The sequence below is a fragment of the Physeter macrocephalus genome, chromosome 2 (genome assembly GCF_002837175.3).
Source record: "Physeter macrocephalus isolate SW-GA chromosome 2, ASM283717v5, whole genome shotgun sequence".
In the NCBI taxonomy this organism is placed as follows: Eukaryota; Metazoa; Chordata; class Mammalia; order Artiodactyla; family Physeteridae; genus Physeter; species Physeter macrocephalus.
Genome location: NC_041215.1, coordinates 55,538,161 through 55,552,407, shown reverse-complemented (window position 1 = coordinate 55,552,407; position 14,247 = coordinate 55,538,161). Strand labels below are relative to the sequence as shown.

Sequence of the window (14,247 nt, the reverse complement as noted above, 5' to 3'; positions counted from 1 at the left end):
TATTCAAGAATATCTTTTATTTATGACTATTTACCAAAACTTTCACTTAAGCCATCTGATAAAGTTTAACCAGAAACGATACTCTCCATTTCATAAACAAAGCTTTACATTACCAGGGGTAGACTATTCTGCTTCTACAAAAACACAGGTAGTAGTTTGGTGTCTATAAATAAACCAGCTTTAAAATGCAATTCATATTTTACTTATGGACAATCATATAAGTGACTTACGCATGTAGAAAATCACAATTAAAATCCTCAACTTTGTTAACTCTCTCATTTATTTGGGCTAACAATTTTTTTCAGATGATATGCAAAGAATAATAATTCCCATATTACAGACTGGAGTTCCACCCTAGTGGTAGGGGCAGCAAGATGTTTTTAGAGGTCTGGTAATTTTGATAAAACAAAATCACTAGTTATGTGAAGAATTCATGAATTTTATGAAAAGAAACTGCCTAATGTGTTACAGTTAAAAAAAGTGTATGAATGAATCCTAGAGGCAGTTAATTGTAAAATTAAACTTGAAGACAAGAATTCCTGAATTCTATCAGAGTACTCTACTCTAGAGTAGACACTTTAAAAACACTTCCTCTCAATCAGTCAGTTGGGTTCTTTCCTTCAGTTGCAGCTCTTTAATTAACTTTTGGGAGTAACAATTAACATAAAAATAGTTACAAGTCTTATGGCATAGATAAAGCTTAGAAGATTGGAAGCAGGTGGGAAATTTAATGTGCAGCCTCAATGCCACCCTGAGGCAGGAGCAGCTGGAGACGAACCTAAAAATTATAAGCAAACTGCACATTGCAAAGGAAGCTATAGAAGGAGGGCTAGCCTCTTATACATGTTCAAGTAGTAATTTAACCAGTTATATACAAACAAATCAAACCCATGCTGGCTGAATTTATTTGAAGGTGTCTTACCTTATCTGGCAAAGTTAGTTTCCAAAATAATCTTTAGTGTACAGATTTGGATTGGGAGAATTCAAACTCCTACTAACAGGTAGTAAAGTCTACTCAGACTTGGAAAAGTCATGAGCAAGATAATTGACAGATTCCCAGACTTAATTTGCTTTAACCTAACTCTCAGCAACCTGAAAAGCTGATTTATCTTTCATAGGGATAAAGATGAAGTAAAACAAAAACAAAACAAACAAAATCCCCCCAAAACCAAATTATCAAGATTTTTGGAGTTATTTGCTCTAAGCTGAATATATATTTGCTCCTTACATACTAGAAAAACCATAAATATGAACATAACACTGATATCTTGCTATATTATTGATACATTGATAACAAAGTGTTTCTGGCAGTTTGTTAACAGCACTAGCAATAGAAACACTTTGAGAAAGTTATTCCGTGTGTCCTCATCCATCTAAGCTACCATGGGGTGAGCTCCACATTCCCTGCTTTCTTATCCCTTCACTTCAATTAATGTAGAGCATATCTTGAATATTACAGAAACAAAAAACACGTGTGCAAAAGAATTTCAATTGGTCATTAAGTTTACCTCAAGAAATACCTTCCACAAAACCAACCAACCAACCAACCCAGGACAGAATCTGAACTGACCGTAGAGTTGTTATAGTATGAAATCGTTTGGGTTTATATAATGGAAAATTCTTCATTTATATAAATACATCTTTGCACAAATGCGAATTCCGTTGAAGTTGAGATACAAATAACCACAATGAAAGTAACAGCATTAATGTAATGATGCAATGTGATATCTTTTAAAAAGTTCTCTTTGTAATAGTTTTTCTTATTACATCACAAAGAAAGATTTATGGTATTCTAATCATATACTTACTGATAACCTACAAAGTAAGGAACTTAGGTGCCAATTATTTAATAATAAGACTAAAACTTCTTGCCAACAGTTCAGTTACTTCATTCAAGTTGTTCAACATAATAAAGGCTGTCAAAATTTAAAAGAGCAGGCATTTATATGTAATTTGTATGATTTTTACTTGTGAGATGACTCCATCATGACTTTTTCTTTTACTATTATATGCAGGGAATAGATTAAAAACTGCTCAGAAAAAATAGGGAAATTATTTTTAGTTAATATCAGGCATTAAGAAACTAATAATTGAAACTGCCTATAGATAAAAACACTTAACCTTACATCAGAATAGCCAGCTGAAGCACTATGAAGGACACAATAATATTGTCAGGAGACATCGGGTCTGTTTTCAGTATTTTACATTCTCCTGTGAATGTAGTAATGATGCTCATGTGTTTCTTTTAGAAATCTTCCTATTTTTCTTTATCCTTGTTAGAGAGATAAGCAGGATGACATTTTATATAAACACAAATAATGCATAAAAATCCTCTCTTGTAACCTAAGGCAATTTACATCGCAAAACAGTACAGAATAAAAACACTTAAATATTTCCAGCACGAAGATCATTTATTCAAATTGATTTCAGGTGCTGTCAGTTACAATATTTACACTCTCAGAGGAACAGACTGTACCTCCTTCATCTGGGGACCACAAACTCGGAGGTAGCGCAGGTAATAATAAGGGCTCACCTGACATAAAGCACTCCATTTTGATCCACACGACGCTGCCAACCCACAGGAACTTGTATAGCTGGAAGACCTCCATCCTTGTCCCCTCCGTCACACTCCTTGCCTCCATTCATTTTCTGTGTCTGCTTGGGACTCCCCAAAGATATCAGCAATAAGATGATATCCTTATATTACAGGGCATCATGGCCTTCAAAAATGGCCAACGCAGCACAGTTTTCCCCAGACTGTACAAAATGCATTGGGAAGCTTCGGCTCAGTTTGGAACCAAGTCCTTGAAATCTGCCATTGTAGAAAAAATCAGTTTCCCATTATAATCTACATTAAATAATCAATATTTAATTCCTAAGGATGGTCTACATGGGTAAAAACGAGTGCTTCTGACTAAGGAAAATCATATTCACCAATGCTGGTACCTGTCTGAAGTGGGGGAGGGGAGGAGTGTAAGTTTTTAGTTCAACATTTTGTCTTGAACCTTGATGTTGGACTAAAATAACCTCTATTGTTTAGAAACTGTTCTCATTTTTACAGTGTGAGTCAGTTAATATTTCCAGGTACTACCCGCCTTTATAGGCCACATTCTTTAAACTTTCTCTTCATCTTCCAATCTGAATCCAAGATGTTGCAGGTTGGTTCATCTGATGTTTTCATGTCTTCAAAATTCCAATAATGTAGCCTGAAACATATGTAAATATGTAAACACTACATTTAATAATGAAAAACTGAGAAGCTGCACACTGTTCTTCTTTTTTTTTAATAATGAAAAACTGAGAAGCTGCACACTGTTCTTTTTTTTTAACATCTTTATTGGAATATAATTGCTTTACAATGTTGTGTTAGTTTCTGCTGTATAACAAAGTGAACCAGCTATAAGTATACATATAACCCCACATCCCCTCCTTCTTGTGTCTCCCTCCCACCCTCCCTATCCCACCCCCCTAGGTGGTCACAAAGCCCCGAGCTGATCTCCCTGTGCAATGCGGCTGCTTCCCACTAGCTATGTAGTCTTGGCTATTGTAAATAGTGCTGCAATGAACATTGTGGTACATGTCTCCTTTGGAATTATGGTTTTCTCTTTCTGAATTATGGTTTTCTCAGGGTATATGCCCAGTTATGGGATTGCTGGATCATATGGTAGTTCCATTTTTGGTTTTTTAAGGAACCTCCATACTGTTCTAAGCTGTACACTTTTAAAAATAGAATAAACTGGTAAGTGTACTAAACCACTTTGATGTCCTCTGATGTCAAAATCACATTCAAACTCAACATGTTTTCTTCTTCCAACTTGATCCACTTACTCCAGTTAAAACAATTTGCTTGCTCTTGCAACTTTCTCATTGCAAGATAGAGATAGACCCATAATATGGCATTACACATATACACACACAACCTCCTTCTAACTGACAATAAAAACATATTTACACACAACCTCCTTCTAACTGACAATAAAAACATATTTATCATCTCTTATGATCTGACAACTAGAAAGTTGTGTGTTAATCCAATCACTTAAAAAAAAAATTTTTTTTGGGCCATGTGTCATGTAGGATCTTAGTTCCCTGACCAGGGATTGAACCCACATCCCCTGCACTGGGAGAAAGAAGTCTTAACCACTGGACTGCCAGGGAAGTTCCTCAAAAACTGTGTTAAATGACTTAAGATTCATATCATAATATTAAAACTTTAAAAAATTTAAATAAAAATTAATATTTTAGATTGTTTTAAATATACGTGCATGTATAATTCAATCAACACATAGTGTAAGTATATACAAAACTACTCATTCTGCATTCTTAAAAGTCTACATATTTAAGTTGGCCCCAAATCTGTTTTTAGATCTCTTCATTGGGGAAGCAGGAGAATGCTTTATAGTAAAAGGCATCATGATTCAGGCATACACCTTATTGCAGCCTTGGTTCTGAGGCAGATTAAAGGTGTTGTAATGAAGCAAATACTAATATAGCTGAAAGTCAGGAACCATGGGGATGGGTGTGGAAAACACTGGCAGGCGATGGGAAAACCAGCAAAAATTTATTGGGAAAAATGTGGGGTGTAAAGGATAGTGCCAAGTAGTACATTCTCAATGGTGACTCAAGGTGCTAATTCGCATTTCTGGGCCCACTCCACTGGGTCTATGCCTCTCAAAGAAATGACCTGCTTGCAGGCACAGCTTCCTATTTCTGTCTTCCATTCACCGACCCCTGCTGATCACATATGTGTTTTATTCATGTTTCATTTAATAGTGAGTGGCTATTATGTACGAGGCACTATACTATGTGCTGGATTACAAAGACGGTAAGACACCAGTTTATCCAAAGCCCCAGGAAATATTTGTGTTTGGCACTAAAGAGGTGCTGAGGGACTTCCCTGGTGGTCCAGTGGTTAAGACTCTGCACTTCCACTGCAGGGGTGAGAGTTCAATCCCTGGTCCGGGAAGTAAGATCCTGCAGGCGGTGTGGCAAAAAAAAAAAAAAAAAAAAAGCTGCTGGGTGGGGAAGAACAGAAAGGAAAGAGGCAGGGAGTGGGACGAGAAAGGATGGAAAGAGCAAGGAAGGGACAGTTCCTGTCCTCAAGAAGTTTCCAGCCTAGTGCAGTTCCCAGTGCTAGTGAAAGATGTGACAGAGATAAGAATTTTGTGTGATCCTGGACTCCCAGTTTGGCCAAGTAGCAACAGACCCCGATGAATGAAACTTTTTTTTTTACAGCCCTTTTTCATGCTCATTTTATTACCTTGCTTCTTCCTAAAGAAATCTCTTCCGTGGTCTGTGGTCTTTAGACTGGACCAGCTCTCATTTTCCTCACTTTCAAGCTTTCTGACTTTTTGATGCCTATTTCTTTCTTTTTTTTTTTGTCTGCCTGCTCTTGAGTGTGACTCCCACTTCCCCAAGACTGACTGGCTCACTCCATTAAGTAATTTGTAGATATGCCAGATAATAACATTGTATTCATTTCTGCCAAATGTCTCCCTCATATTTCAATAATCAAAAATACAAATATCTGACAGCTGGGTTTTGCTTAGACCAGCTGTTCTCAAAGCATGGTCCTGCGACAAGCATCGTTATTGTTACTAACATCTGGGAACATGTCAGAAATACAATTCACAGGACTGACCCCATACTTTCTAAATTAGAAACTCTGGGGGCAGTCTGTTTTTTAACAAGCCCTCTAGGTGATTCTAATGCATACTCAAGCTTGAGACCCACTAGCTTAGACTAATGCCCCTGCTTTCCCTCCCCGCACATGACCGGTTTTACATTTCTACACCATGCAGGCAGCCAGCCTGCTACTTCCTTTTGTTCCTGGGAGGGTCATCCTTTTTTTGGCTGATACGTCACCATTCTAGAGGTAGCTCAGTTGTAAGGGCCTTAGGAACCCCTCACGCAGCTGAGGTCCAGTAACTATACAGTTATCATCTATTTTTCTCTAAGTGGCATTGATTTCCTCAACATTCATTTTGTAAATTTGGAAAATTCAGAGATGTTTGAGATGAAAATTAAAATTGAACTGTAATCTCACTGTTGAATCATAACCACTGCAAACATGGATGACTTTCTTTCAGTCATTGTTTTTGGAAATTTCTAAAAGCACACATTAAAAAAAAGAATTTAATCTAATAAACAATGAACCACTACTCCAAATTCACAATGCAAGCATTTTGTCACTTTTGCTTATTTTAAAAAATAAAACACTTTAAAAATATTACAGATGAAGTTAAATACTACCCCTCACCCCCATCCAATTTCTCTTTTTCATCCTATTCACCTCCCTTCTGGCTTAAAGGCAACTAACATCCTTATTTTGGTCTGTATCTTTCCAGGCTATTTTTTAAAAAAAAATAAATTTATTTATTTTTGCCTGCGTTGCGTCTTCGGTGCCGCGTGCGGGCTTTCTCTAGTTGTGGCGAGCGGGGACTACTCTTCCTTGCGGTGCGTGGGCTTCTCATTGTGGTGGTTTCTCTTGTTGCGGAGCACGGGTTCTAGGCATGTGGGCTTTAGTAGTTGCAGCATGCGGGCTCAGTAGCTGTGGCTCGCGGGCTCTAGAGCGCAGGCTCAATAGCTGTGGCGCACGGGCTTAGTTGCTCCGTGGCATGTGGGATCTTCCCAGACCAGGGCTCGAACCCGTGTCCCCTGCATTGACAGGCGGATTCTTAACAACTGCGCCACCAGGGAAGCCCGAGGCTATGTTTTTATATGTTTATTCCTTATGTATATATGTAAACAATATTTGGTTTTGTTATATGTTTTTTAAAGTTTTTACATAAATACTATTATACATATATATCATTCTGCAACTTGCTTTTTAAAATTCAACATTGCTTTGAGTGCTACCTCTGTTGAGATACATAGATCTATCTCTGTTGCAGATATATAGATCCAATTTGTTAATTTTAAACATTTGTATGGTATGCTAACATATGACTTTACTATTATTCATCTATTGGTATATCAATCGTATTAATGTTAGGTTGTAGGGTGTGCACATTTAAACTTTAGAGGCACTGCCAAATTGCTCTCTAAAGTAGCTACACTAATTCCATTTTTTTCTATGTATAATAGTGCCTTCTTTCCTTTAAATATTGAATTATTACCACTTTATACTTTATTTTCACCTTGAGCATTTTACTATGGCATTAAATATTTTTCCAAAATATGACTTTTAATTGCTTAGAATTTTCTTGGACAGAGGTTTATAATTTATTTACTTACTTCCCTTTTGTGGACATAGATTTTCTCCTAAATTTTCACAATTACAAATAAATATGAGGTAAATATCTCTGTACATAAATCTATGGCCATTTTGATAATTCACTTAGAAGTATTTGCTAAAATAGAATTGCATAATTTTAGGGCTTTTGATAAATTTCCTAAAGCGCCAAGAGGGTAGTTTTAGAAAAACATTTCAGGCCATGCTTCTCAAACTTTTGAAATCCATGCATGCCCTCTTTTGCTGAATATTAAAATCTATTCTGTTTGCCTCCGAGATTCTGATAACTTTATCTTCTATATAGACCAATCATTCAAGATTTAGTCAAGCTTTATTTTTATAGTTTTATGATGAAAACACCAGTTTCTCCTCTTTTCCAAATTTAACATAAAAACTACATATCCACAACATTTTCCCTTTACCCCTTCCCCAAAGATTCCATTATGACCCACCCTGTTTATATGGCTTGGTTCAAGCCCAGTAGACACAGGTTAAAACAGAAAAGGTATTGTAATATGAAAGGCACCTCCATCTCACTAATACTAAGGATCAGGGATAGATCTTATACTTAGAACATAATTTAAATTTATTTCACAAACATTTCTGGTAGCAATAACAAAATTCACAAAGGGGTGTCTGTGTGTGTGTGTGTGTGTGTGTGTGTGTGTGTGTGTGTGTGTGTGTGTGTGTGTGTATGAGTTCTGAGAATATCTGCCACCATTCTACCAATTTCATTTTCCAACCACCTTTCAATATGCAAATTAGTCTATGAGAGTTGACTTTTGGTGAACTGAATTTTAGTGACCTGATTCACTTCTTTGCATTGGCTTCATTCAGAATTCAAATTAGATGTCACCTCCTCAAGGAGACTACACTGTAAATCCTAGGTATTCTCTGAAACTTTGTTAATTCACTGATACCTCTTATTACCTGATTTTTTTCTTATTATTTTTTGTTTGTTTATTGCCTATCTCTCCCCACAGGAATGTAAACTCCTCACAGCAGGGACTTGTTTCTCTAGGTTCCTCCAACAGTCCCACTTCCTGGTGTAGTACCCCTGGCCTACAGGAGGTGCTTAAATACTTGATGAAGACTAGTTACAAGCTACTACAATGGCTACATTCTAGTTAGCCAATACAGTTTTATATTTTGATTTTTTACCACGTAGGCCTGTAAAGTTTTAGCAACACAGGCGTCTAAAGTGAAAGAAAAGTTTTTAAAAGAAGTCAATAGAAGCCGGTGACTATGCACGTTGACAAAAAATACAAAGGATATTTTTTGCTCTAGATTTGTCCCTAATGATCTCAAAATCTCTGAGTAATAACTTCTGTGTAGCAAAAGTATGATAGGGCTTCTAAAAAAACTAATATGCTAACTTTATACTTTATTTGTAAAGTGCATCAGAGTTTTATTTAAATGGTTTATATACAAACTTTAATTGGATTAATAATGGAACCACTAAAATAGATGAATGCAACCATATAAAAATGAAACTTGTATTTCAACAGGATGATAATTAATGCAATAGACCTTTTTTCTCTATCTGCTTTACTGACATTCTTGTCAACCTAAGAATAAATTCACTATGTTATGCAGTGATAAGTGTATATTTTAAGTTACACCCAAAACACCATGCAGACTAAATATCAGAGAATATGACATCATGAAAATAAGTAGGTAATCTTCATAAATCTTTCTGAATAACATCAAACATCACACATTCTTCTGAATAATGTCATACAAACTTGATTAATGGTAAAAATAATGAATTGATTTTTAAGTCATGTGATATTATGAGTAAATTCTATTAAAATGTTTATAATCACATCACGCATTAATCTTGTGCTCAGGGCCATTACTTGGATACACAGTAGGACAGAATGAATCCTGAACGAGCTATTGATTTACCAAGGTGAGATGATGTAAATTAGGTAAAACACCAATATTTAATGTTATATAAGTATAAATTATCATTTGTACTTTTTATTCAATGATTATAAACTTAACTCATGAAATATTCAAAGTTAAGAAGTCTCCTCCAGTAAATCAACTATATACTTCAATAAAAAAATTTTAAAAAATAGAAAAAAGAAGTATCCTCCATTCTGACATTTGCAAGGGTCAATGCCTCATGTTCTCCAATTGAGAAAAAAGGCTCACATAAAACCTACCTCTATACTTAAATTCCAAAACAATATGTACACGCAACAACAGGTATAACTGGATTAAGAAATAACATAAGCATTAGCATTTTGAAGAGTAATGTCTGAGTGGCTACAGCATTATCATTTGATTGGGTAATGAATGGATATACTCATCATCTTTCCATCATTATTAAGTTAAATTATGCTTGTTAGTGTAACCCTGAATGAAATTTCCCTTTTCAGTGATCTTTCATACTCATATCAATTATTTAAACAGTTCCTTAAAAGTACCTAGCCAGCCTTCCCATTCAACCTTCCCATCTGTTTCACCTTTCACCTATTTACTCAAGCTATGCATTTTTATTTATGAGCACACTTATCTTACAGTTATATCTTCTTTCATTAAAAAAAAAAAAACCTTCCAAAAAGTAGCCTCATTTTAACTCTGGTTATTATTTTCATTTGGTTCTTATATTCACTGTGCAGCCACCTCTTCCAAAACATACCTCTCAAATACATCTTTTGTAAGAGACCTAATGCCTCTGCCAGGCTCTACTTACTCACCCCAAAGTACCCCAGTACATTTACACCTGTTTTATACAGTTGTATCAGGATACCACAAGCACATCTGTCCTGCTCTGATCACTAAAACTCTCTAGTTTCAAACATCCTTGCCCTTTCAGTGCAGAAGAGTGTAAACATTCAAAAACTGTGCATGAGGATCACATTCACGTGGAAGGTTACATTTTTTCACAAACTCTGAAGGTATAGGGATAGGCTCCTGAGAATGAGGCCAGTCTTCAGGGTCAAGGTAACAAGCATCCTGACCTATGCCCATCTATGGTCAGGAGGATTACTTACACAGGCCATTTCATGTTACCAACGTTCAGCAACTTACACATTCTCGGCACATAGAAGCCTTTGGAGGATTAAGTGCTGAATGTAGTAGATTGCAATTGGCCACAAATATTTTGTAGTTCTTTCCATCAGGAATTGGGATTTATTACTCTGTGGAGAGAGAAAAGTCCAGCTGGTCCAGCTAGTCCAGCTGAAGCCCCAGACATGTAACTGAGCCCAGCCAGCACCATGTGGAACAGGGATGAGCTGTCCCAGTTAAGCCCAGCCTAGACTTCCAACCCACAGAATCATGAGTATTATTTCAAATAGCCAAACACTATACTGGAAATGATCTAGAAGTCTAAAATAGGGTTTTATTTAAATTAAGTACAGTATTGAGATGCTATGTAGCTGTACATTTTAATAGCTTGTGACCTTGGAAAAGTTTTAAAAAATTTCTTTCCTTATAAAATGGAGATTTTATAGAACTGTTCTGTTCTGGGGATACAATAAGCTAAAAGTCTTAAACTAGTACCTAGCACATAATAAATATCTAAGTTGTTATTATTTATACATAGCTATTAAAATCATGTTATTGAAAAGGTCCATGACATTGTCAGGTGAAAAAACACATGACAAAGTTGCATGTATAGTTATAAATCGTCATTTACAAAAATGCTACTATTTATGCAGATATAGGAATAGAACAGCACTATCTTCCCCATGCTTGTCCCTGGATAGCAGGAACATGAGTGGGTTTTATTTTCTTCATTGCTTTTCTATATTTTCAAAAAAATTTTTATAATAAAAATGTGTTGAATCTGTAATTAGGAAAACTATTATTTCCAAAAAAATTAAATGCTATATCCATAGAACAGCTAATTAATGTTTCCCCAATACTTAAAAGCATTAGGGAAGATTTTTATTGGAAACAGTCACAAGCTTTGTGCCTAGTATTATGCTATTATTTCTCTTTCTGTTTTAGCTAAGTGGAGAAAAAGATAGGGAGAATCAGAAAGAATACCACATTAACCTGACTGACCTAAATAGTAGAAAGAAAAATTAGGGCTATCCCTTTGATTGGTTCTAAAATGCCTCAGGCTGTCACCCTTACTTTTCTGCTTGCAATGTCATCTGCCATCCCCATGTTTTTCATTAAACCAACTTCTGTTTATCTCTGTTTACATGTCACTTCCTCAGAGAGGCCTTCCCTGGTTTCTCCAGTCATTATTTGGCTTTCCAGGTCTAAATTTCATTCTCTTTATAACTCCCCCTTATAATATTCAGGAATTCACATGCATTACTACACATAACTGAGCTTTTTCTTTGCCCTCACCATTCTACATGACTACAAAGAAAAAGCAATTGAGGCAGCTAACTTCAAGTTACAGCTTCCCTTGTGCTTTTAAAAATACAGAAGGAAAGTGAGGGTTTGTATGCACATGTAGAAAATGCTTATGATGCACTTTACTTTCTTAAAAGCCAAAAAGTGAACAATCACAGATCCCAAATACATATTCTTTAAAAAAAATTCAGAGAACTGTTTTAAAGTGTAATAACAGGTCACACCAGAATATTTATAAACTAATTAAAAAACTCACTATAACTCTGAGGGAAAATTTATTTATGATATACTTCTGTATATTTGGCATCAACATAGTTGGCTATTTCTGCTTTTCTATGGTATAGTAAAATTTCTCATAAAGATTATTCATAAAAAATACTTGCTTACATTTACATAATCTTTTTAAGAGTGCATTAAGCAAGTTTAAGGGGTTATTTTCACATTTTATCTGTGAATTACTAGTATTTTGGCTACTCAAGGTAGCTCAATAGGTCAAATCATTGTTAAAAAAAGAATGTATATCAATTTTTAAAAATCAAAACTGTACTAAGAATGAAACAATTGTGATTTTTGTCCATCTGGGGGTTGTACAACATATTGAAACAACTAATGTTTATGTACTCTTTTACTTAAAAAATGTTTTAGCATTCTTCAATTCACCTGGCAATGGATGCCAAGTTTCTACCTGGAGTAATTAGTTCCACATAGAGGTAATGGTTCCCACCCACCCCCTGTAACACTGACAATCAAGTTACTCAAAGTGAAAATAGGAAGATTCCTCAGCCATTGAAGAAACAAATACATTGTCTCTTTATATGTATAAATATCTAGGAACACTTAAGTCTAATCAACATCTCCAGCAAACATAATTAAATGTAAAGGATAACCACAGTCTAATTAATTATCTGATAAGGTTCTCAAGATGCAAGAGAAAGAAGACAGTCTCTGTGTAAATTCTAGAAGGGGGAGCCCAAAGCATACAATCTCTAAGTCCCATGATCTTTTACTGTGTTTATTTAGCTTACACATCAGGAAGGAAATGAGTAAGTAGTTATACCTGTAGATGTTTAGTGGTGGCATAAGAAAAGTGTCTCAAGGAGATTCCATCTAGCATTTGACTGCTCAGTGGAATGCTGATGGTGGCAGAGAAAATGTAGCAGCCAAAGAAAACTTATGCACAAAATGTTCAGGTTGGAGAGGAAGGTAGTTTCAATAGCACAAAACCAGGCATAGAATATTTTAGAGAACATGCTGAAGAAAAGCAAAACCTGTAGAAAATAAAGTCTGCAATTTAACAAATAGGTAAGCAAAATATAAAACCAAGTTAAAAACACGAGGGCTCTGGGCAAAATCCCATGTGTGGAAGTACCTGGCACGTGCACAGTTTGAGAATAATAATACAAGTGAATTAGTTGACAATATTTAAACCAAAAGATGTCACATGAAAATTTGCATTTTCTGCTTTACCTGAGAAACTGGACAATGTGGTAACACTAGGTCAGCATTCCTGCCTTGCAACAATTATCTGGAACAGAGCAGTGGCTGCTCCTTCAGAAAGGACTTGGCTCTCCAGTACACTGCAGTGGCTTCCTGCTTCATTCCCACCAGCCTGGCCTCTGTAGGCACTTGGGTTTCCAACCTTCTGGAATAGAAAGGACTTTGAGGTAAGGCTTGAAGGACAGACTGTAGACCTTGACAAGAGGTACAACTTATTTCTTTTAATGACCATTTAACCTACACTTCATTGTTTCTTCACAAGGGTAGAGGATGAACTCTCTACTCTGTAGTGGATCTTCACGCATTGTTAGTATATGAAGGAATACCAGCCGGTAAGCCAGCTAAAACCACAAGCACACACAGTCAACACGTTCTTAATGAAATTGATTTGACCCTGAGACTCTGGTGATCATTGAATTAGAGTAGTCAGAGGGTACAGAGAATGCTCATCCAACTTTAATTCTCTATCTTTCCTTCTTTCTTAGCACCATGGTCAGCAATACCACATTATCATTATTTCAGGAACTTAATGTTGGGATCAAAGAATTATGAAACCAAATTATACATTATCATTATTGAGTACAAAAAGACATTTTCCCCTGACTTTTAAAACTGCTTCCTTTTAGCAAATAAAGGACTTTCAAAAGTATACTTGAGACCTTATTACCCCTTACTTAATTTTCTCCTAGCCATCAGGGAGACAAGGACAAGGTTGCTCCTCAGCGTGGGTAAAATAATCCTTGGTGCAGTTTAACTCATTTTGTTCTGTTTCCACAGACATTGAACAACCCTCTGATTATTTGATGGATTTCATAGGGGCTTTGATATCATTAAGTTAGTGACTTAGATATCAGATACAGGTATTTCAATCAATGAAAACAAACCAACCAACAAACAGGTCACCTGGTTTATAAATTAAATTCTTGCAGATATCGAATCAACATTGTGAAAATGATTATACTACCCAAAGCAATCGACAGATTCAATGCAATCACTATCAAACTAACAATGGCATTTTTCACAGAACTAGAACAAAAAATTTCACAATTTGTATGGAAACACGAAAGACCCTGAATAGCCAAAACAATCTTGAGAAAGAAAAATGGAGCTGGAGGAATCAGGCTCCCTGACTTCAGACTATATTACAAAGCTACAGTAATCAAGACAGTATGTTACTGGCACAAAAACAG

At 35.8% G+C, this 14,247-nt stretch overlaps 1 protein-coding gene across 20 annotated transcripts in view; it reads right to left on the bottom strand.

Annotated features, from left to right (window-relative positions):
- The window catches only part of MBD5 (methyl-CpG binding domain protein 5), a 421,526-nt gene that overhangs the window by 51,624 nt on the left and 355,655 nt on the right, over positions 1–14,247 (bottom strand). For 16 of the 20 annotated variants that reach the window (XM_055087736.1, XM_055087739.1, XM_055087768.1 and 13 more), the window contains 2 exons: positions 13,028–13,202; positions 2,534–3,206 (listed from right to left, as the gene is read on the bottom strand). In XM_055087736.1, coding sequence (XP_054943711.1) covers positions 2,534–2,646 — 113 coding nt within the window. In that variant the 5' untranslated portion in view covers positions 2,647–3,206; positions 13,028–13,202. Of the gene's footprint in view, positions 1–2,126; positions 2,207–2,533; positions 3,207–12,617; positions 12,823–13,027; positions 13,203–14,247 lie in introns of those variants that run through there. The other 4 variants (XM_055087745.1, XM_028477691.2, XM_007119398.3 and 1 more) reach the window with 4 other exon arrangements.